Source organism: Mizuhopecten yessoensis, unplaced genomic scaffold, assembly GCF_002113885.1.
Source record: "Mizuhopecten yessoensis strain PY_sf001 unplaced genomic scaffold, ASM211388v2 scaffold2891, whole genome shotgun sequence".
Lineage (NCBI taxonomy): Eukaryota > Metazoa > Mollusca > Bivalvia > Pectinida > Pectinidae > Mizuhopecten > Mizuhopecten yessoensis.
In genome coordinates this window covers 993,029-1,016,725 of record NW_018404771.1, presented here as the reverse complement: position 1 = coordinate 1,016,725, position 23,697 = coordinate 993,029, and the positions used below count along the sequence as shown (strand labels likewise).

Here is a 23,697-nt window from a genome sequence, read left to right as displayed (position 1 = left end):
TCAGTCACATTAATCTTATATCACATATCATGCAGATAAATCGCCTCATCTACGCATTGATGCATTTACTATATATTTTATAGCATCCGTCCCATTTACTCATATATATATCATAATATTCATTTCACTCGAAATCATGATACATGTATCATAAACTCAGTCTCACCAACAAACATAATATATATTTTTGTAACATCAGTATCACTCAAAAAAATAAAAAAATAGTTGGTAACATAGTTATACATTTTTTACTTATTCACAAACAATGATAACAATTTCACTTACTATCAAACGGTATATTTTATCACGTCTATTTCACTTGTTATCAAAAAGTACATATGTTATAACAGCAATATCAAGCACTCAAAAACGTATTCATCACATTGCGCTCATTTAAAACTTATAAACATTTCTAATTGTAGCGAACTTCTTCCTCGCCAACAATCAATTACCATGTACCATCCACCCCGGTAGAATCAACCCCTTCTTAGCCTACTTACACTTTTCCCTCGCCTACTTTCAAATGCAATCTACGACAGGAAGCTCATCTCTTCTTCGCCTACAATCATCAATCACCATTTACTCCGGTAAAATCAGCCCCTTTCTCGCTTACTTCAAGTATCAAAAGCAATCTGCGCCGGTAAAGAAATCCTCCTTCTTCGCCTACTGTCAAATGTCACCGACATGTACGTCGATGAGAACCCCCCACCCACTCATACGACATTCATCCACGCCTCCTGCCAAACCCATCTACACACGAAAGAACAATACCCTCCTTCGCCGAAAGTCAAACAATCACTACCTTTCCTCGTCTACTGTCAGACGTAAGTAAGTTTCATTCATAATATGTCTTAAACGTGTATTTTCTATATATCCACGTTTTATATCTTCCGGGACCAAGTTCCTACATCCAGTTTGTAGGGCCCAGTTCCGGTATCCATCTTTCAGGGCCCATATTTTGAAAGTCTGATTACCTTAACGTTCCAATACAATGTGATCCGATTAATTTAGACGCTGAATTTAGGTAGCATTTTAACGTTTTAATGCTTTTTTGCATTCCCTTGTGTTGAACATTATTAATTTGATTCCCATTTCTATGCTTACAGTTTTTGGTCTAAATTTGTTTTAATTTTATCAAACTTGCATTAAGCTTACTAGACATTGAAAAATTTTGACCTAGATCTCAGCCTCACAATACAAACTTTCACACATTCGAACATATGACATCTAGTTACTCCCATATATAAAAGTACCTACACGTGACCGACGACCGCATGACCAATGAAAACGTGACTCGTGTTTTCAAGTGACATGTACTGGAAAACGTAGTAACTATGGAAGTGAACTATGTAGTGTTATGCGAGACGACAACACGATTCGAACACTTATAATTTGTATTGTATCCCACGAACACCAGCTTTTACAAGGCAGCATGCACGCTACCTTCTTGTTCTGTTACATTCAAAGACAAACTAATAAATAACTCGCAATGAAGATTTTTCTATCAATTAAGCTGGTATCTTTTTTCGCACATCAACTTAAGGGGGAAAACGATAAGGAAATCAAGAGAAAAACCGGAATAATTTTAAAATATATTTTAACACGAACGAAGTTAGTTATTTTTATATTTATGTACATTTTTAATACGTAGTTTAAAGTATATTTTGCAAATAAAAGTTATCCTTTTCTTACTGAAATAAAAGCGATAAATATAAGAATTTAGGTATATCAAAGACATGGATGAAAAAAGTCTGATTGTATTTGATAAAATATGAAACAATAATTTCTAGAGGACACTAGCTCATAGAATATTTTCTTAATTTAGTTATTTTTTACGATACACTTTGATTATCAAATTTTATAAAACTGGTTATATTCTAAACTATTTCTCCCTATAGGTTGAATAATTAAAACTATAAAGATTGAAGCAGGAATATTCTTTTAACAATTTTGTTGAATATCATATTTCAAACCTAAATTCTTGTTGTTTGAAAGAGAAAAATTCGTTTAGAACACAAGAGCAATCGTAGCCTTTTATACGACATTACTAATAAAAAAAAAGTCAAGTTTCAATCCGTGTTATTCCAAATTACATCAAGTTGAAAAAAAAAGAGAAAAAAAGAAAAAGTATTCTCTAAAAACAAAACGAACAATTAAAACATATTCCGGATTTTTCTCCTACAGATCACGTGTACACTTATGAACCAATCATGTTTCTAGTAACAAACACGAAACATAATTTGGAATTGTATAAATGCTAAACATTTTAATATTTTTTTCCTGAAAGACTCACAGATGCCTATAAAACACAAAATATGTAACAAAACAATTGTTAAACCTTCATCGGCTACACTGAATGAACCGTAGAAGCTCGCTCATCTGGACAAACTGATTCCCTTCAAAACTTGGAGAAAAGGATTCCTGACATAGAAGCAAAAATACTTTATTTAAGAATACATAGTACATTGTACCGAAATAGGACAAAACATATTTCCTGAAAGAGTTCCGCGCCGAAAGAAATGTTTAAATGAATGGCAATTACTGAATTTTCTAATGTACGATGAAAAATTGAAAGGTGCACAGGAAATGATGATACACTTGAAAAAATGCCCATGAATTGATGACGCCACTGAAAGTTTCACAAGAGTTGATGACGTATTTGAAATATACACAAGACTTGATGACACAATTGAAAGAGTACATAAGAATCGACGACACATTTGAAAGGCTAGCATTGCTTCATCATTCAGATTAACCATTGTGCAACCAACAACAACAAAAACTATGTCAGCTTTTTTGAAAAAGAAATATTGCCTCTAAATTCATAAGTACGATGTGTACTGCATTATGTAGCCTAATTTCCATTTCTGAATAAAAGGTTCGGGGATGGAAGTGGTCTTATTAGTTTGGTGTCCGGATAAACGAGGTTCCACTGTACAAACCTGTGGATAGCGTTCTGTAAGGTAAGTTGAACCGCCTTGTGTCTGACAAGGACGGGATAGGCCAGACGAGATGTAAACGAGTACCATTACAACGGAATCAATGGCACTCAGAATATACTCAAACAGTTTGTTTCGAATAATTCTAACAATGACAAAATCTCACAACTGACATTCTATTCAAACTAAAACAGTCTAAATGTTCCAATTCTCAAAACATGTGTTTTTATAATGATTCTTTGTCTATAGAGCAAAATTTGAAAATTTGGCTTATTTTAATCACGAACACTAATTACGTGTGACATTTGAATTCTTCAAAAGAAAAAAAATCCACTGAAAGATTGTTTTCATACAAAAATCTGTGTGCACTCGTTACTAAATTAATTCAACCTGTTTTTTTCTCCTTTACGCTATTACGATTCACGTTGAATTCTCAACAATATTAGTATATATAATATTATAATATAAATTGTCCTGATGATGGTAAATATGGAAAGACGAATCAATGCGATCAGAGCTACCTATAGCTTTCAACACTTTCAAGACCCTTTCTTAAAAAGCAACGAAACCCCTTTCGGTGCTCATTTAGAACTGGTCTTGAAGATAGTGAGAGTGCACTCAGAAATCTTTGTTTTATTTATTTGCTTTGTGTACAGCATAAGAATTTCATATGTGTAATGATACATTTAGGGCACTCTATCTGTTTTGGTTTCTTACATGTAATTAAGCAGAGTAAAAAAAACAGTAGAGGAAGGTCGAACGTTTTTAAGTACAATCCTTAACATTGTAACAGCATATATAATAACATTTTATCAGCATACATTTTCTTTTTAAACAATTTAAAAATACATCATAATAACACAGATCGATTGACATGATGACTTATCACAGCGGAGTCTCGTTAATCCGGAATTCTTCTTTGCTGAAAAATTATAAAACGTAATACCGATTTTCCTTATTTAGGACGCAGAAACAAAATTTCAGTACAAGCCTCGGAGGGTTAATAGCTAGATTATCTTATCCTAATCAAAGAAATTAGGAATTGACGAATAAACAAAACAAAAAAGGGCAATAAAAAGCACGTGATCATTTCAAGTTCATTCTTGCGTAGAATCATCGGGTTGCTCAACATGAGAGTCAAGCAAAACATATTTTCGGGAAACCGGAGTCCGGATAAACGAGATTCGACAGCACATCATCAGCATGTAGGTATATATAAATATGTATGTTATCAATTTGTCGTTTCTTTGTTAATTGTGTACATCAGCATATTTGATCTCTGAGTTTACTAAACACACCGAAATAAACAGCATTCATAGTCTTACCTTATCGAGTTGAATTGTACAATCAACACAGCTGATGGTTGTACACATTGATTTTTTTCAATAAAAAAACTTTGTCTTTTCATAAATAAATACCTAAATACCAATTAATTAAACACGTGTTACGTTCTATGGAAGTCAAAGCGCATGATCCGGAGAAATGTCCTCTTGAACTGCTGATTGGCTAAGGCGTAACAGAAGGGGTTGACGGGACTGTTTAAGTAACACAGCCAGTACGTGAACTGGTAGAGTTTGATGTTTATACAGTCATAACCGCCACACAGTCCTATAATGAACACCATTACATGATACGGAGTCCAACAGAGCACATACGCACCTAAAATGAAGGTAATAGTCCGGAATGCTTTACGCGCTCTGTTTTCTGATTTTGATTTTTTCTGTTCTCTTTGCCTCGCTGCTTTTTGTCTCTTTTGTTGCTTTTCGCGCATAGACTTTACCAATGCATGAAAAGGACTTCCGAATTTACGCTCCGAGCTTCCGGAAGTATCGTTGGACCGGACAGAGTCTAACGGTTTCCGGTGGGGTTTGCCAGAAACACTGGCCTTGCCATTTGATGGCAAAGTGTTTGGCGCGATGTGATCCAGATCTGTATCCATAGTTTTGTCCTCTTCGATTACCTCCATATTTGTACTATTGGAACCTTCAGGAGCTGGTATTGGCATGTACCTATCTGCCCTACGTTTCCATATCGGGGACGATCCTTCGTCGGCCGAAGAATCATTGTTCGTTCCCGGATCCGATAACAGTTTGATGTTTTCTGCAGACGCAAGAGATTTCAGGCTATCTTCGTCTATATATTTACATCCATTTATAACGTCATCAACAGCTAACTCATTAATCGAGTTTGAGTTGTTCACTTTTTTAGCGTAATTATTATCCGGCGGAATCACTACCGTATCATACGCTGGCGGTAAAGCGTCCGGAAGTGGTGTGTGTAATTCCTCCTCCGCCTCTCCGTGGTCATTTGGCAGAGTAACGCTTGAAGCGGTTATAGAGAAGGCTAATTTTGACACGTGACCGAAGGAAACTCCCAGCATGCCTTTGAGGGAAGGGCGATAAGTTGTGTCTGTCTGAACAGCGCTGTTGACGAAACAAGTTTGATCGTCATCATCGTCATCTTCGTGTTTGCCCGTAAGGGGAGTCTTACTTGAGCCACAAGCGCCTTCCTGACTGCTACTATTGTCCTCATCCGACGCAAATGCAGGGGAACTTGACCGGTCCTCTTCTGGAGGTTTCGTAAAACTAGTGGTGTCCACACCTCTCAGGTGTCGCGCATTGTTGTTTTCAGTTCGTTTGCGGCTATTTTGGGACGCTCCACCAGCATCCAAAGCGCGCGACTTCTTTTTTTTATCATGCGATTGGTGCGACATCGCAGTTGTCATCTTCTTTTGTTTAGCTTCGGCCTTCTTCTGTAAACTGAGAGCCACCCGGTATATACCGGTATATAGTCCGATCATTACGAAGAGCGTTGTCCAGTAGTAGCCTATGGTCAACAGAAATGTAAACAAGGGGTCACTCATGAACTGGACTTCACACTCATACTTGTCCACTGTCCTCTCGCCCACGAAGTACTGCCAGCCTATAATGGATGTGAAGAAAACGGCACAGGGTATAATCCAGGTAAACGCTATCATTATGATCACTTTTTTCTCCGTTCGCCAATTACGATATTTAGCTGGAATTTTTACAGAAAAGAACCTATCCACAGTGATGAAAAATACGGTATACTGTGATGCAAGACACACTGTCCAGTCCAAGGACAGCCACAGATCACAGATAATATCCCCGAGGGGCCAGTACCCTAACAAGAGATAGAGTGTGAAACAGGGCATGGAAAACGTTCCAATCAAAAGATCGGACACAGCTAACGACGCGATGAAGTAGTTCGTCGGCTGCCGGATACTCCGCTCAACAGCAAACGCTATTAACACAAGAATATTTCCCAGCACTGTTACCAAGACAACCACCGCGGCCATTGCTCCGAGGAGAATGGTCAACCACATGGGGTAGGGTGGTCCCGCCCAGACGGTCGAAGTTGCTTCTGTGCACGTGATATTTGTGAAAGTGTCGTTGCACTGACATGGCGGGGTTGAATTGTCATGGCACAAAAATGCCGTTGTTGTGTCCAAAAGACTGTTGTTTGATTGCAGCAACTCCATGGTTGTTTGAACGAAACAATTGAATATATGTATCACGTTAAATTCCGTTTGATTTCACAAAAATCAATCATTGTAGTTGCGGTGACTTCGTATACTTTGGCCCCACTCGTCGATGATTCTTCAGTGCAAATTTGGTCCTTTCAGAGTTGGTCAGTCATCTCAATAGCTCACCGTCTGAAAATACATTAAAAAAGTGGACCGTAAGTTGCATGACATATATACAAAAACGATTGATGAACAGTATCTTGACCCAATTCTACAACAAAATTAGTCTCTGAATAGCCTCATTGGACACAAAATAACCTACAGCATGCATTATTTATTTTAGTCAGAGTTTCTTCGGCCAGTCCGCAAAAACGTCAGTTTGCTAATGGGAAATAATCGCGTCAGAAACAGACTGACCATTCGGAATTCCCTCATGGAATGACCATTCGGAAATCCTCTGAAACGAATATTAGCAACCAATTTGAAATGTTTATAAATAATTTACTGACAAGGAAATTATTACTCTTCAGTCAATAGATTTCTATCTACAGTTGGGACGCAGATGGAAGTGCTTTGTTACACGTATAAACACAAATTAATATTGATTGCAGTTGATGAGATGTTATTTTCGCTACAGTCATACAATAAGTCCACTGTACGTGTGACCTAGATGTCTGCTCAGATAAAAGTACGACAATCCTATTCATTAACTAATTCCTCAATATCATTAATATATATATACCGTGCTTAGATACAAATGGTATTTTAATTAGAGTTAATTTCTCTTGTTATCAAAGTTGCCTACAGAAGTCGCCAGTCAATACAGCATCCGGGTAAGTGTTCGCAGGACTTGCCAGACGTATTAAGCACGAGTTAATATTAATAGGCTGAGATAGGACACATTGTTCCCTGTCTCACTCAGACGTCAATCCTGTACATTACCTAGCAAAGGAGTTATCTCAGTACTAACTCCGTAAACATCCTAAATTCCTCTTGTTTATTCACACATTTTTGAAATGGCGTGCCAACTATTACACGCCAGAACACGTACCTATAGCTAAACGTATAGTGCGTTAGTTAGGTTATGGATTCGCGCACCAATTTCTTCGCGAAATAACGCGAACATGTTTACCTCGCAAAATATACATGGTTCACAGTATCCAGTATTAGTTACCTAGTCTGAAAACTTGGTTCTTGTGTCTCGTCTACCCTAGAATTTACTGACTGCGAGCATACTTATTAATCACAAACAGGTAATATCACATAAACAAAATGAAAAATCTTTGTAGGTTAAATAACCAAGACAGGTCAGCAACGTTATAACTGATTATAAATGAATCTGATCTAACACGAGCGAGACGGAGATAAGGAAAATCTATGTATTGATTCCCCAGAATTAACGGCCGTTAACAATTTGCTCAATATAATTAGACTGGGTTCTGAGTTAGAGCCAGGCTTACTACATACGCTTCGATCGCGGGGAGTTTTTATGACGCAGACTTACGCCCGCTTTCTTGTTTGGAAATGGTATGGGGGACTGTAACCAATACAGTAGGGACGTTCTATGTATTTATTGGGGTTTTTGGCTTAGCTTTATTACATTAATTTCAACACAGACAACAGATACTCATCATCAACATAGACGAAGCGAATCAATGTCCAGTGCACGTGAACACAACTATACTCAGTCATATAAAACGACTAGCTCCTCTTTTTAACGCTTCTGTCATAAATATAACAAAGCCATTTTCATGATTTGCTTTTCAGAGAAATCTCAATGAGTTGAATTGCACTGTATCACTCTACAAATCTATATGTTTCGCAGTTATATAATATGATCATAGCCCTATTCTCACTTTGTATGGTCTGTATATCGATGCGGTAAAAACAAAGCGAAATCATTACAAATTGCACTTTTACCTTCCCGGATCTCTTTGTTCAATAATGTACGATAGTAAAGGACTTCAATTGATTCGATTGTCGTCGGGTCGTAGTGTTTTTATTTTACCTCGGAGAATATCACAACCGGCATCTCGAAATCCCGTGATCAGAGACATCTATACCAGCATGTATTTTTTAAGGACTTCTCCGTTCCGTGATTTAGTATACCCCGTAGAGCACCATATAAGGTAATCTTGGAATTATACACCCAATGTCTTCTTTTACCATAATTAGTAAACCTCGAATGATATCACCTGCCTGGATTTTATATAATTAGCTGAGTGCGGTGGATACAATATAACCCAGAGTGTTACTGTGCATCGGTACTAACCAACGAATTGTTTTCTTAATGCTAAAAAATCACCAGTTTTTCTTCGTATGAGATACGACATCCGAAGGCAGATTTGTTTGTTTGTATTTCTAATGATAATCTTGTAATCAGTGAGGTAATCAAGGAAATGAATAATAAGATAAGATGAAATAAAGAACCTCAAACAAAAAAAGGACAAATAAAGCTGTATAGATAACTATTCAATGAAATGAAGTCAATGTATTATGCAGTGTCCTTTAGATCTATAACCGATCTTGTATTCCAGTCATGGGCCAGACTACAAACGACCTTGACATTACCGTAGCACGCTGTCCGTGTTAACCCCTACTTATCGAAACCTATATATAATTGATCTAAGTTCGTTTGAAATTGTGTGATTTTTCTATGCTGATAGTATTGATATGTATTTCGTTTGTAGTGTAAACAGTTATCAAACTTATCAATCTATTGTTGTTTTTTTATACATTTTAGCGTTAAGGGGACTGTCAAGCGAAAGGGCGGAATTAAAAAAAAATAAGCAAGAGAATGGGTGTATTATTAAAATATGGGTGGGGGAAAAACATCTTTCATTCTTTTAAAAACAAATCCATTGAAGTATTTTTAACACAAATCGGTATATTGAGTTATCGACGAAGACCATTATTTTTTTATTAAACAAATGGACAGCGTGGACGGTATTTCTGTTGTCAAAACCTTTGACCATCGTACAATAACGGCAATATACAAAAGGTAGATCATAGAATTAAATCGCAAGTGTCTACTCGGTAGTTGACAGCAGAATACATTTCGTAACAGTGATAAAGGGATTTTCTTTTTCAATTTTGTGTGTAAATCAATACAGTTACAGGTTGCTTTATTTACATACTCATCTAAACACTTTGTTTTCTGTACGTGTAAATGTACCAATAACATTTTGTAGTCACAACACAGTGTCTAAATATTTACATAGAGATTTACTAGTATAAAATTGGGTTGCATTTGTGTATATGTACATTCCAAAGTGAAACTGAAAACCTGCAGCACTCCACAATGTACAACAGCATATATATATAAAAAAAAAAAAAAAAACATCGAGGAGAAATCAAAACGAAACAGATATGGAAAAACAAGCGTTTCCTGCAGCATACGGTGTCCGTGATAATGTACCCCATTACCACAGGTGGTATCTGTCATAATGTCTCCTACCACCTCATATGGCACCCATTATGATGTTCCAGTCACCACATGTGGCACCCGTCATGTTTTCCTGTCACCACATGTGGTATCCGTCATGACGTCCCCCGTCATGATATATGGCACCCGTCATTATGTCTCCCGCCACTAGATGTGGTACCCGCCATGATGTATCCCGTCACCACATGTGGCTATCCTCATAATGTCTCCATGTAATCAAGGAAAGTGTGTTTGATCACCAACTGTGGTCCACTGCAGGCAAAGCACTATATAATTCCAATGCAGTTTTTGCATACAAACAGAGCAACCTCTCCTTAATTTATTTGTGAAGGACTTAGCCAGCGTACTTCCACTGGCCACATATACAGGTAACTCAGTTTGTAAGGGTGACTGAATAATGATTGGAGGTCCTAATTCGAATATTGGTCTTGTCCAATAGCAATTTTCACCCGTAATGCTGCTTTATCTTTATTCTTCCTTTTTTCCCCAGGAAAATTCCGTAACCTTCGTTGTTTTTTTTCAGAAATGATTTATCAAAGCTGTAGTCATACCGGAAATAACGTTTCCACTGCGTAGTTACAGATTCTGGAAGGAGTGCAAGGATCCTAAACTGTTTTCACACATGTAATTCAAATTCATTCCAGTGTTTAGCGACATCGTTACATAGAATGGCTTGTGTACATTTTGCCATACGCTTGTGTCTAGTATTACCTTGTGAGAAGGTGTAATCGAACTGATTAGTCAAACCAATTTCCCTTGCTTCATTACTCCATGTTGATGAATATCACGCCCTAACCGTTTCTATGATAAATTGGTTGCTAAAACGGTTTATCACATACTGTAATGAAGTCGGTTGAGTTATCTAAATGCATAGAAAAAATAAACTAATCTCCGAGTGAATTAGTTCTCGTCAGCTGCTGTGACGTTGACCGATGTGAGACGCAGACCCTCTCCCTAGAGACACCCCTCCTTTCCGCCATCACATGTGGTTGTGTTTGTGTCCATTCTAAGCTTAGTGACCTATTGCTCTGGTATCACGATATCTTGGAAGGACGTCGGTCAATCACAAACTGGCTTCACAGAATGACGGTGAAACCTCGTTATACTGCCACCATTTGTCCAGATCAATTTCGGCGTTATGAAGGGCATTGGCCATAAAATGAGAGCAATGTATAATGGAATGGGTTTTTTAAAAAGATATTTTTTTATTGAAATATGCTGTCGGTAAACGAGTTACGAGATGAAACGAGGGGCATTATATCGAGGTCTAACTTTATTTGTACCTCACACCAATGTACTTTCAACCGCTATAGTACAGTAATTAAACTTTGATCTCTTGTTCCAACCCAAATTGTTCACGCACCTCAGAGATATCCAACGTTATACACCATGCTAGATTTGTCTATCTCGTCCGAATTGTCTTGTACCTTTACGTGACATTTCGCGGAATTTTTACACTGTGATGTATTCATCCACGCGTTAACTGCTTGAAATTGACAATTTCCATATAAATGTTCTGTTTTGTCGTTAAATGTATAGTTTTGATGTAGTTAGATATTTAATGTTGTAGATAACATATGATCTACACTGTGAAATACGTTGTAATCTATGTAAGGACGGACTGCATTTTTACGCGGAAGCATTCAAATGTAGCTTTAGTAGTGAAGAGGTCATTATTATTTGAGGCCCAAGATGGGATACTTGTAGTTTTTAGCAAAATGCAAAAACAAAATCGATATTATCAATGAATAAATCATTGCAGAGTTTAGAAGTCACTTGATTGCGTTTACAAAACATGATTGAAGCTCAAAGTACCGTCTCAAATACAACAGATCCAACATGGAATCCAACTTTCATTTCATGCGATATCATGACATCACGTGATATTTTGACGTCACAGTCTAACCTAAACTGGCCAATCAGAACGTCGCTTATAAACGAAGCACGGACCATCAGATTCTGTCCGTGATTTACGATGTTCCCAGTACAGTAGCAGGTTCATGATACACTTTCATCTTATTTGTTTAAAATTGACCACCGACTTTAAATAAAATTATCTTATCGTGATGCATAACACATACATACATTGTATCTTATGATGGCGTCTTACCATCGACCTTAAAGAAGAGATAGCGCATCGTTTGTGCGAGATTACAAATATTTCGGCGATAACTTTAGGTTCCTGGTTTTTTTCTTGTTCCTTTTTGAGAAGTTGCCACTTTGTATTATTGGTTTGGATCGATACCATGAGTAGATTAAGTTGCTACACCGACAGAGTGTAAGGAAAAAGACTTGGTATGGCAGGCCTCGGGATTGCCTCAATCAATAGTGACCGTATGATTTACCTATAATATGCTATATACATATACGAGGGAAGATGATTCTGAGAGCTACACTGTGTATCATAGAGCAAGTCTACAGCACATACCAACGGCAGAAGACGTTTTTATCTATATAATAGTTCGCCGACAATTTTTAAAAATCCATCAGTGAGTCTCGTATATTATATGTGAGCGTCCGAATCCGGCAAATCGATTTCCGACCGATGTCGGGTTGTCATGCTCAGCACATATTTCTACATAGTAAAGAAATGATGGCACTCTGCATTATTATGTACGTTTAACTTTGCACGTCTCTGTAGACTGTCACCATTAACACCATTTCAAAGTCAGAGTCAGACGAAAACTTTTTCATTGGTTAAAAAAACTGTGAAACAAATAGGGCATTGCATGTAAGCTTTTTGTTCCGAACGAAGAACATCATGTTTTTGCAGGTCTTTAATAGATATTAAGTGAAATTCGTGTGAAAATGACACAACGTGATGTTCAGTCATATTTAAACTAAATTCTAACTTGCACATCATAGCAAATCTATATTGTGAAATCCACGTGCAAATCCCACATGCGCGTGTTTACCGATCCATCTGAGTGGAATTCATTACATAAATGTATGCGGTCTCCTTTCGCGTATTCAAACCTATGAATTGTTCAAATCCCGTGAGATCTTCTGTGATGGAATAAACACTGCCATAAATATACTGGTGATAACGCCTCCCTCTATCGCGCTGTATTCACTTTAAATCAAAGTTAATGCGTTCATATTTTCCTTAATATTGTTTGTTATTTCTAAAAAATAAATAGAAATCAAATATTGCTCTACATGAAATATGGATGAATGGATGCAATTTCGAGGCAGATAAGTTGTAATATGATATTTTTGATGGAACTGATATGATCAAAACGAGGAAATATATCAGATAGCATGTGTATTTAGCGGGGTTGTGACCAGTGGCATTGCTTGTCTCGGCTCATCTGTTTCCTCTTGGTAAACGAAACATACGCCAACACAATACTGATAGATCAGAGGAACATGCTCAAAAACTGTTTTATGACAAACCATAAAAACACATGCATTTTCTAGGTTATAAATAACTATTGGATTATACTTTGTGCTCAATGCATTACAGTTATTCCGTCTTTGCGTATTGCAGAGTTATCTTCTCTTGTGAGCAGGTATTGATTGTTACGTCATTTGTTTGTGTGATAAAATGACGTCGTTTTCTCAATCAATACATGCTCATAAGAGAAGATAACTCTGCAATACGCAAAGAAGGAATTCCGTCTTTGCGTATTGAGGAGGTATCTTCTCTTATGAGCATGTATTGATTGAGAAAACGACGTCATTTTATCACACAAACAAATGACGTAACAATCAATACCTGCTCACAAGAGAAGATAACTCTGCAATACGCAAAGACAGAATACTACTTGACTTTTCCCTTATGTTATCGGCAAGGCAGTGCGCACTACCATGCCCTTGCATCATGCTTCTGTGAGGTCGGTGATGAGTTACTTTTATAAACTTTATTTATTTTACAAAAATGATGAAACAAGTTTTTACAACTTATATTAATCATTTTTGTTGGCCCGGATGTTAGCGCGCAGGGGTCTTAATATGGGAGGAAACCGGAGTACCCGTAGAACACCCAGGTGGTCGGGCAGGTGACCCCATGCATTTTCACGTCCAATCGGGGAATCGAACCCCAGCCGCCTTGATGAAAGGCAATGTGTTGAGTTGCATGTTCAAATAACTATGTATATTTAATTAGACAGAAACATATTCATGACTATGTAATTTCGAAATCCCTCTTTACCAAAATAATGAAAAGGAGTATTTGCAATGTCCGAGGATTAACGTTTTAGGGGTCGTTTTACCGAGTGTCCATCTAAACCCTTACTCTTGATCTCCACATACCAGGATAGGTTCATCGACTGTAACACTGAATTATCAGGCCCCTTTGTATTTGAGTACACTATGAGTACTGTACTCTATTATGGTCATGCGAGTGGACAAGAAGGCGGTCGTTTACGTGTGCTACTACACATTTACAAGCATCCGTTGGGATCATTAGGCGCGGCTTGTTTACACTTTTATTGTTTTTAAATTATTGATGAGGAATTGGTTTCGTTTGCTAGGGTAAGAGAAAATAATGGACGCAAGCGTTTCTCAGTACTATCCGTTTAGGCATCGCCGGATATGCCCCACAGGCGGTCAAGTACCAAGGTGTACTAGACAGTCAATTATCACAGGTAAACCTACATGAAACCATATCGTCTATACGGGTAATCGTCTCCCCTATACAAGGCAGCCATTCTATTTATAGTCGCAATAAACCATCTGGTCTCTACAGGTAACCATTCTGTCTGCATTAGCATGTAACTATATTGTTTAAGCATGTAACCATTTTTCTATACAGGTAACCATCTTGCGTGTATTGTTTACGTCAGTAATATTTAGATAGCATACAACCGATACACACCCACAGCATCAATCAAGAATTAACCACACTGCCAACCTGCTACCATAGAACACGTTGAACCTTTTTGGAACCCACAAGAATATCTGTCTAAAATCAAAATTGAAAACCACAGAACTAGCCAACACAGCCGAACCTAAAGAACCCGGTAGAGTTGATTTCATGTTTAAAGGAACCGAAAAGTGTGTTATTGTGCAATTCAATTTCATACGAGGCGGAAACGTTTTGAGATTAAAAAAGAAACAATTACAATCTTGTATTGGCTGGCATCGGAAGCGGCCGCTGATATCAGATTCCATTTTGTTCAAATTCCATTTCACTTGAAGAGAATGCCTGCTACATTATGTACAACCCACAAGTGGCTAACAGTGTGTCTAGTACAAAACCGATTCCGATTTTAAGTTGTGAAATGCATTTGCACAGCCATTAAGAGTGGTCGCATTAACTTAAGTGAAATTGATTATACATAAACTTTTAGTTTTACAATATTACAACGAGAAATTGAAATGTAGCTCGATCACATCTCCGTCTGCCATAGTCATGAGCGGGAGTGCCAGAGGATCATCCGGACACATACACCAAGCCCGAACCAAGATTATGTTACTGAAATGTCTGGAAGACTCAATCCACAAAAAAAGTGTGGAATCTACGGAGACAATCTCTGATAGCACATGTAATGTTAAATTGGTAGGGACATACTATGTAACGTTGCTTTTAGCGGAAATGTTGGCTTTTAAAAATGCATCTCTTTCCATCGAGTTTCAATGTAGTTAATGGGATAAAAAGGAAAATGCAGCATGCTCTGGCGCATTAACAGTAGAACATTTCCGGAATTTTTTTTCCGTCAGAATAGAATCGGGTTAAAATATTATGTTGACTTCCGTTATAATGCTTGATAGGGATAGAATTTGTCATTTGGCTTCTGAGGACTTTGGTAGTTGTTTTTGTGTTTTTGTTAACGTTTTAAATCATTACCTTGATATCGTAAATAAAATAACAAGACTTCATTTCTTAATTGTGCTGTTATACACAAAACGGAAAAAATATTAACTGCAAAAAGATAGAACGTGTTAAAACGTGTTTCCATTTTGTGTGTGGCTATTACATTTTGCATTATGCAACGACGACAGTTTTCACCGAGAGAGCAAAAACTGTATAGATTCTCAATTTTGTATTCTTTTTTTTTCTACGTGCAACTAGTTTTCCTATCCTTTCAACGTGCCAAACATATTATAAAATAAATGAAACACGATGCGACCCAGACAGGTGCATTAACATATAAAAGTTTAAATTCTTTGTACGTTTGGTGTTCTTAATATGTTTCTTCTTCATAACATAACTTTAGTGGTTTGTGGCAAAGTTGTCTCCCCTGGATTTCCTTTAACAAAAGCGACTTCTCGATCAAGAAACAGCAGTATGTTATCGATGTTTCACAATTTAGTCTTGTCATTCATTAATTGTGACAATGGTTGTTTCCTGATCTAGGGGCCCGGTTGCAAAAAGAATCTTAAATGGGAACAAAAGACATGGTTGTTTAAATGATCGACGAATGAGCGCAGTATGACGTAGGAATTTAAACAATGAGATGGACCCAGGTGGTATTCATGCGTCACTGCCTAAGATAAAATATCATTCATTGAAACTTATTTGAAAAAAAAATGCAAAGTCAATATACAAATTCAAGAAAGGAACACATACGTACACATGAGCAAACGTCGATACACAACCATACAGGAACTAAAGAAATCTATACATAAAGACAAAACCGGAAGTCAGAAATATTTAACAAAGGCAAGATAGAAACCCAGAGTCCATACACAAGGACAAAACCGGAACCGGAAATCAAAGAAACAAAATAAACACAAATACGGAACTCAGAACAGCAAAACCGAAACTCAGAACTATGCTATACAAGACCGGAACACAGAGTAAATGAGCTAAACAAGACCGGAACTCAGAGTGACTGAGCTAAACAAGACCGAAACTCAGAGTTGATACACCAAGACAAGGCCGGGTCTTAATGAGAGAAGTTACACCTTGGAAGACCTCCGCCTCCGAAGTAGCCATGATTCCAAGGTCAGGCGAGGTGCCTATCTCGATCAACGACAAGCGCTTTCAACACCATTTCCTACTCCCTTACTCCCGATATAATCGAATTCCTTGTGACACGCTATCATATCCCGAAATTGAATTAAAGAGGAATCATCTTTAAATAAGCTGAAGTCGACAAACAATGACAACGTTGGTACTCAGAAAAGTACCTGTCAGGAACTCAGATAATACACATGCACAAAAGTACAGGGTCGGAACTCGGAGTTGATACACAAAACCTAGACCGGAAGTAAAAGTAATGAAACAAAAGCAGGACCGAAACTCAGCGTCGATGTAACAAGGGCAACATTGGAACTCAAATCGTTGCTTCAACAAAACAACAAGACCTGGCCCCGTATTCATGAAACCATCACCATGCTCAAGCATGAATTCTGTGTTTGGATGAACTTCCTTGATACTTTCATAAATCATGTAGCACGGTCGAAAAGTCAGGTCAAGACATTTAAAACGGATTTGGCCACAAGTTTCTCCAAAATATTTCCAAATTGTTTGACAAAAAATAAAGTTTCATTATGTTATCACTGAAACAAGGAATTGGAGTTGAGTATAGAATCAGAGTTTCAGCTACGAGAAAAGTTTCCTGAATACGAGCCCGGATCTCTTGAGCTAATTACTGGACACACACGGACGGGATGGGAACTCAAAACATTGATACGAAAAGACAGCAAAAAGAACCGATGTTTTGAATACATAGCAAGGAAACATTTCAAAGGATCTCGTTGTTTGTCCCACAGTTTAGGTGTACTTATAATGGAAATAAAACAGATACTTACCGACGAGCTGACAAAACGACCGGGTTTTATTTTAGGCTTATTTGTTTTTTTACTTCAGAGTGAAACCTTACCGGGAAAGAAAAAAAGATTCATAGCCAAAGGGTTTATTTAGAAAACATGTCTGTCATGGCATTTACTGGAGGAGTTGTCTACCTTTTTCTGTGTCGTAACCAGGGCCTTTTACCGTCTTCATCACACTAAACATTAATAGGTACGGCTGAGACTGTCTCGTGGTACTCAAACCGTCAGCTTACGCCAGTAAAATTGAACACGTTTACATGGCTGGTCCCACACTAATTACCGCAAATGGACATTTCGACTTGGAAATTACAGATTAGGAATATGAGGACAGGGCGGGAGACGAAGAAAGGGGGATTGTTGGGGGTAAAACCCGGAGCGCTAACAGAACGCTTTCTATGACAGGGTGGGTGTGGTTAGTGGGTAGGACTAAAACCAGGAATGCTATATACGCCGTACGATGTCGCCGACTGCCGGTGACGACAGACATCGGTGGTATTTTCCAGTAATGACATACTTCGGACACTAATGGTCAGAGACACTTGTAGTGACCACCATTAGCCTTTAAAACAGAAAAGTGCTTTGGACATAGCTTCTGATGTAGACTCATTTCACTTGTTTTCGAACCCTCTTCTCCCTAATTGGACTTTAACCCCAAAAGTATAAGACTGTATTTATGAGCAAGATTTCATTATATATATATCACCATCTACAAACACGATGCCTTAACGAAAATCATGCGGAATGAAAGAAAGAAAGAAAAAAGTAAGATAGATGGTTATAGTGCCGAAAGAGACAAAACAATTAAAACCAAGAAACGAACGGACAAAATACAACAATAAGTCGTATTTGATAGCTGTTGTTTACAAAGCTTGTCAATAAAACAGTTAATATGATAATCATGACAATAATTTCCACTTGCGATTCCATGGCTAATAAGTCATACTATTTACCATTTCATGTAAATGTCACTTTCGCTATCTTATCAATCTTCATATAGAATTAGGTTTCTAAATTAGGATGGCAATTGTGTTGTGCATTTAACCCAGGACACGTGCAAAAATAACGAAACGCACGTAAACAATATATGCTTTTGTTCTCATCTGTCTGGGAATTCGAAATATTTTATTTTCTAGATTTATAAATTGAAAAATAAATTGAATTGAATTTAAGAAGCATCTGCATATCAAATCGCTAAAACACTGGAGCCAATGCAGCAGCCGTCGTTCATTATCAGGACGACTATCTTGACACTTTTGTAATGCTTAATAAAAAAAAAATGCTGATCTGTCCCCTACACTGCTGGTTGGATACAGTTGTATATTGAATCAAGGCAAACAGATAAGTAGAAGCTGAATTACAAAGACTGAACTATGAAAACACGCATAATTCGCCGCACGCCTTACGTCATCATAAAGCCCCGACCGTTCATTATTTTGTAAGGTATCTATTATTTATGTAAATTGCAACAAAAAGGTAATCAAATCGTTGATACAACCTCACTGAAATATACCACCATGGCCACGAGAGTATAACACAACTTCCGGTCACATGATCCTGACAACGTGTTTAAAAGAGGCGTCTGATAATACACTACCAAACGGATATACATTATAGAAAAGACACAGGACATTACAGGATTCCTATTTTTTTGCAATTTGAGACGCATATCAATTATGGCATATTTCCAGTTCACATTTTATGGGGAAATGGAAGAACATCACGACTATCTCTGCAGGGGACCACATTAGTCACCTGTTATGGTCATGCAGTAAAGCTGGTCCATTAATTTCCAATGACCCCGGAAGAACACCATATTAAACCTGTAAAGCCAGCACTTCCTTTTAAAGCTGCATCTATTGTGACACATTGTAGCACGTACCATGGTACAACAGGCAATCGATACAGGTCGTATTTACCTTTTGAAATGAAAGTAAAGAATGGATGGAGTGTGTGTGTCATTATGCCGCTCGCCTCCGCCTCCGAAGTAGCCATGATTCCAAGGTCAGGCGAGGTGCCTATCTCGATCAACGACAAGCGCTTTCAACACCATTTCCTACTCCCTTACTCCCGATATAATCGAATTCCTTGTGACACGCTATCATATCCCGAAATTGAATTAAAGAGGAATCATCTTTAAATAAGCTGAGGTCAGTGGAGATCTATATCTTATCCGTGGTCCCTGTTGTACTTCGTACATACTTTGTAGCAACAGTAGTAGGCGGCTTGTTTGTTATGTAAGCTCGAGTTCTAGGCACACATCGTATCTAAGGTATGTAATAAGCATAGGGTTGACTAATTTCAGTATTTATAATACAACAATGAAGGAAGGGCAAGACTGCCCCCCCCCCCACACACACACACACTCACACACACACACACACACAACACAAAGAAAATATATAAATACAAATAAGATAAAAAAATAAAAAAAAATAAAAAAAGTAAATATAAAAAAAAAACGTGTGACCTCGTTCATGTTTTTTGATGCCATGTAAAGGTCATCCGCGGTCTAATACACAATGCAAACATCGTGATTAACGGTAGACTGAAATCTCATTCTGACTGTTACTGTAACAGGATGTAAACACTGTTTGTGTCTCTATTATAATGATAGTATCAATAATATCAACAGATGTCAGCTTAAAGCAATACCACTAGTATCAAAAGAAAAACCAATACTGACAATGTATTATCATTATTGCGTAATGTTACATACACTATTCCTGTTACATCACATCCTTCGTATGCATGACAGGAAATAAAACTGTGTGTGCAGCACATTTATATAATTCGTCGTGTTTGAAATTGGCCATATATATACACAGCAAAATCTGTTTATTGATCGGATAAGACGGGTATTTTAGGAATAAAATATAATGTCCAATAATGTTGGTTTAAACAAGATTTGAAAGTACGCAGGAGTCCGATTGGACAGGTTTTACCGTGTAAATGATTGTCTGCAATTCTGATATCTGATACATTGGTTTACCTATTTTTGTTATTATCTTATATAACACGTATCGTGTTTTATACTGTATAAATAGTAATTTGGGGGGGTTTGTTGAATCTTCGTGTTCGCGGTTGACGGAAACCGTCAATTCGACACATTTTAGTTAAAATTTCCATTTAATAAACATGTTTGAGAATGCTATTCGAGCTGAAATTGACATCATGCATTTCCCCAATCCGTATTATTTTGTCCGTCGTTTATAGTATTATAGTATGAGCGTTCTAGTTAAGCTACATAACCTCGCCCTATCGACGGATCGGTTTGATTGTTTCTATTTTATTACGGCTGTATACCACGAGTACTTAACTGGATATAAAAGCAATTATTAGAAATGCTTTGATAGCACAGCATAGCATAAGACATGGTCAAAGAGATCGTCAGTAAATCTCGAGCCGACCGTCTATCAGATTTAGCTTGGATTTCTTGAAGTGTTTGAGTTGACTTCTCTATCTGATGTCCTACTGAGAGAGAAGAGCTATCAAAAGACAGAGTTCCGTTATGAGTGAGAAGTCTTCCCAGCAGATTCCCGTGTTCCGATCATACCAGCTACGACCTGCCGTCGTTTGATCTGAGGCCAGATGAAAGGAATCACATTACTAAATCAGTCAATCAGCAATTATGTGTTTCAAACATTTGTAGTTCCTATCTAAAATTAGATCCGGTTAAAGAATGTCTCTGAGAAATTTAGAGTGGAATTGCAGACACTTTTTTGATAGTTGAAATCTTCACGTTTTAACCTTTTAGAAATACATAGTTGTAACGTCGCTTGATATCTGTACGCGGTTTTACATGTAAGTAAATATATGTGGGGGTTTTCCTGTTCTGTGTTTGCCGGGTTTTCATCGTCATCTTCCGGTTGTCGACTTCCGGAACCTTGGAATGTCTTATATGCCATATTAAAACTACCCATTTCGTACATAAGTAACAAACCTGCATCTGGCTAGCAAGAAAGATGTTGGTTGCTATAGTATTGCGTCTTTATATATTAAAGCTGAAAGCTTAACCAATTAGTAAAACATGTTCACATATAGTGAACGTTGTGAGGGATTAAGTCGCGTGAGTACTGAAGCAGGGATGAGCCACGTGGTATTTCTAAAATGGCTAATTGTAAGCGGTGGATATGCGAGAGGACACTCGAGAGGTTGGATGACAGCGGGCGGCTGGAGTTGACGTCGACAGCCTTGCAGGGCTTAGCGTAAGGACCCAGTGATGACCCTGACTGAAGCATTTGCACTATATATTTACGCTACAAGTACACGTTCAGAGAGGTCATTAATGTCGTACTCTCAAATCAGTTATTTCCCCTACAGCACTTAATACGAGATACTCGTAAATTCAATCCTCTCTCGTCTGTAAAGGAGTAAACATTGCATAAGAGTCTATTTTTGTATCAGCATCCTTCAACGTTATTTTGGAGGAAGCGATATCATTTTTTAAAATATCACAGATGTACGGGTAATTTTTAACATCAACAGGAAATATCTTCTTAAGAGGTAAACGGTGTAATGTTAATATAATCTAAAACGGTTGCAGGTATCTGTAGAATAAGTACAACGCTTCATCTTTACTTGTCTAATTAAACGCAGAATGTTGCGGGTTCGAGGTCTTAGTAGGACAGTAACAAACTATTCCCCGCAGGTCAGTTGTATTTCTCCGGGTAATGCCAAGGGAAGCCAAACCAATCTTAAACGGCTCGAAAATGTAACACATCATCAATAAACAAAGATAACAATACATATGTATAACTCATAGACAACACAAAAAGTACAAGAGTAAATGTGGAAACACCAAAATAAAAAGGGGGGAAAAAAACCATCATGACCCATCATTAAAAACCGGAACCGGAACCAGCTACCCTGGAAGTGTGAGCGTAACCGGAACCACACGTGTAATGAAACCCATGATTTTGTGTAGGTCTTACCCGATCTAAAACTGAATTAACCATTATATACGCGAGATGCTTTTGGTATCAGCTTCATTCATGGATCATAATAATTTCTAAGAAATTATTATAATTACAGCAAGATCGCTTTTTGTATTTTTAAGTAGTGCATTGCCATTTTAGTTTATGAACGAGTATTCATTAATGCATAATGTAATTTGATGTGTTTTAACGCATTTTATTGTTGATTTCTACAAAACAAAAACAAAAAAACCCAACAAGTGCACCCGAGAAAGTCATTTTCATAAACCAAGAAATACAACAATTGAAAATTTAAAAATAATATGCATATTGTTTCGCAAACACAGATTCCTATAGAAAATGTTCAATTGTACCATCGAAGCACGGTGACACGAACTACAAATATCGCTGCACTACGTTCTGGTCCCTTTTAATGTTTCACATAGCCGATTCGTACAAGTGCACCACAGCACCATCCACCGGACTTTCTCACACATCCTATAATGCCCTATCGTGACGTCACGCGCATTGCTTACAAGAATAAACGAAAACAAATTGTTCACTTGAGACCTATGCTAACCTGCCTTTGTCCCCATGGACGGCTAATGCTGATCCGCCTGGAGCACTGACGGAATCAAGGAACAAGACTTGTTTGGCACCGGAAACATGTTTGTGAACAAAGAAACACAATTGCATCAATTGTATGTCGCATATTTCGCTATTTTTGTGACGTTTATGAATGATTTTTTCCAGAACGTTTTAATGTATCTTCAGTATATATCCCTCTCTCGAATCGCCTTTAAGCTGCACCTGTTCTTGTGTGGCAACGATGTGGTATAGTTTGTCCCAGTGTGGCAACACTGTGGTGTATGTTGTCTTGGTTTGTTGACACTGTGGTATATTTTGTCGTGGTTTGTTGACACTGTGGTATATTTTGTCGTGTTTTGTTGACGCTGTGGTATATTTTGTCGTGGTTTGTCGACGGTATGGTATATTTTGTCGTGATTTGTTGAACCTGTGGTATATTTTGGCGTGGTTTGTTGACACCGTGGTATATTTTGGCGTGGTTTGTTGACACCGTGGTATATTTTGGCGTGGTTTGTTTACATTGTGGTATATTTTGTCATGGTTTGTTTACACTGTGGTATATTTTGTCGTGGTTTGCTGACGCTGTGGTATATTTTGCCCTTG

The 23,697-nt window shown here is 37.6% G+C and overlaps 1 protein-coding gene across 5 annotated transcripts in view; it reads right to left on the bottom strand.

The window, feature by feature from the left end:
• Window positions 1-207: 207 nt before the first annotated feature.
• LOC110446628 (muscarinic acetylcholine receptor M4-like) overlaps window positions 208-23,697 on the bottom strand; it is a 162,270-nt gene continuing 138,780 nt past the window's right edge. For all 5 annotated transcript variants that reach the window (XM_021491879.1, XM_021491880.1, XM_021491878.1 and 2 more), the window contains one exon: window positions 208-6,615. In XM_021491879.1, coding sequence (XP_021347554.1) covers window positions 4,384-6,441 — 2,058 coding nt within the window. In that variant the 5' untranslated portion in view covers window positions 6,442-6,615 and the 3' untranslated portion in view covers window positions 208-4,383. The remainder of the gene's footprint in view (window positions 6,616-23,697) is intronic.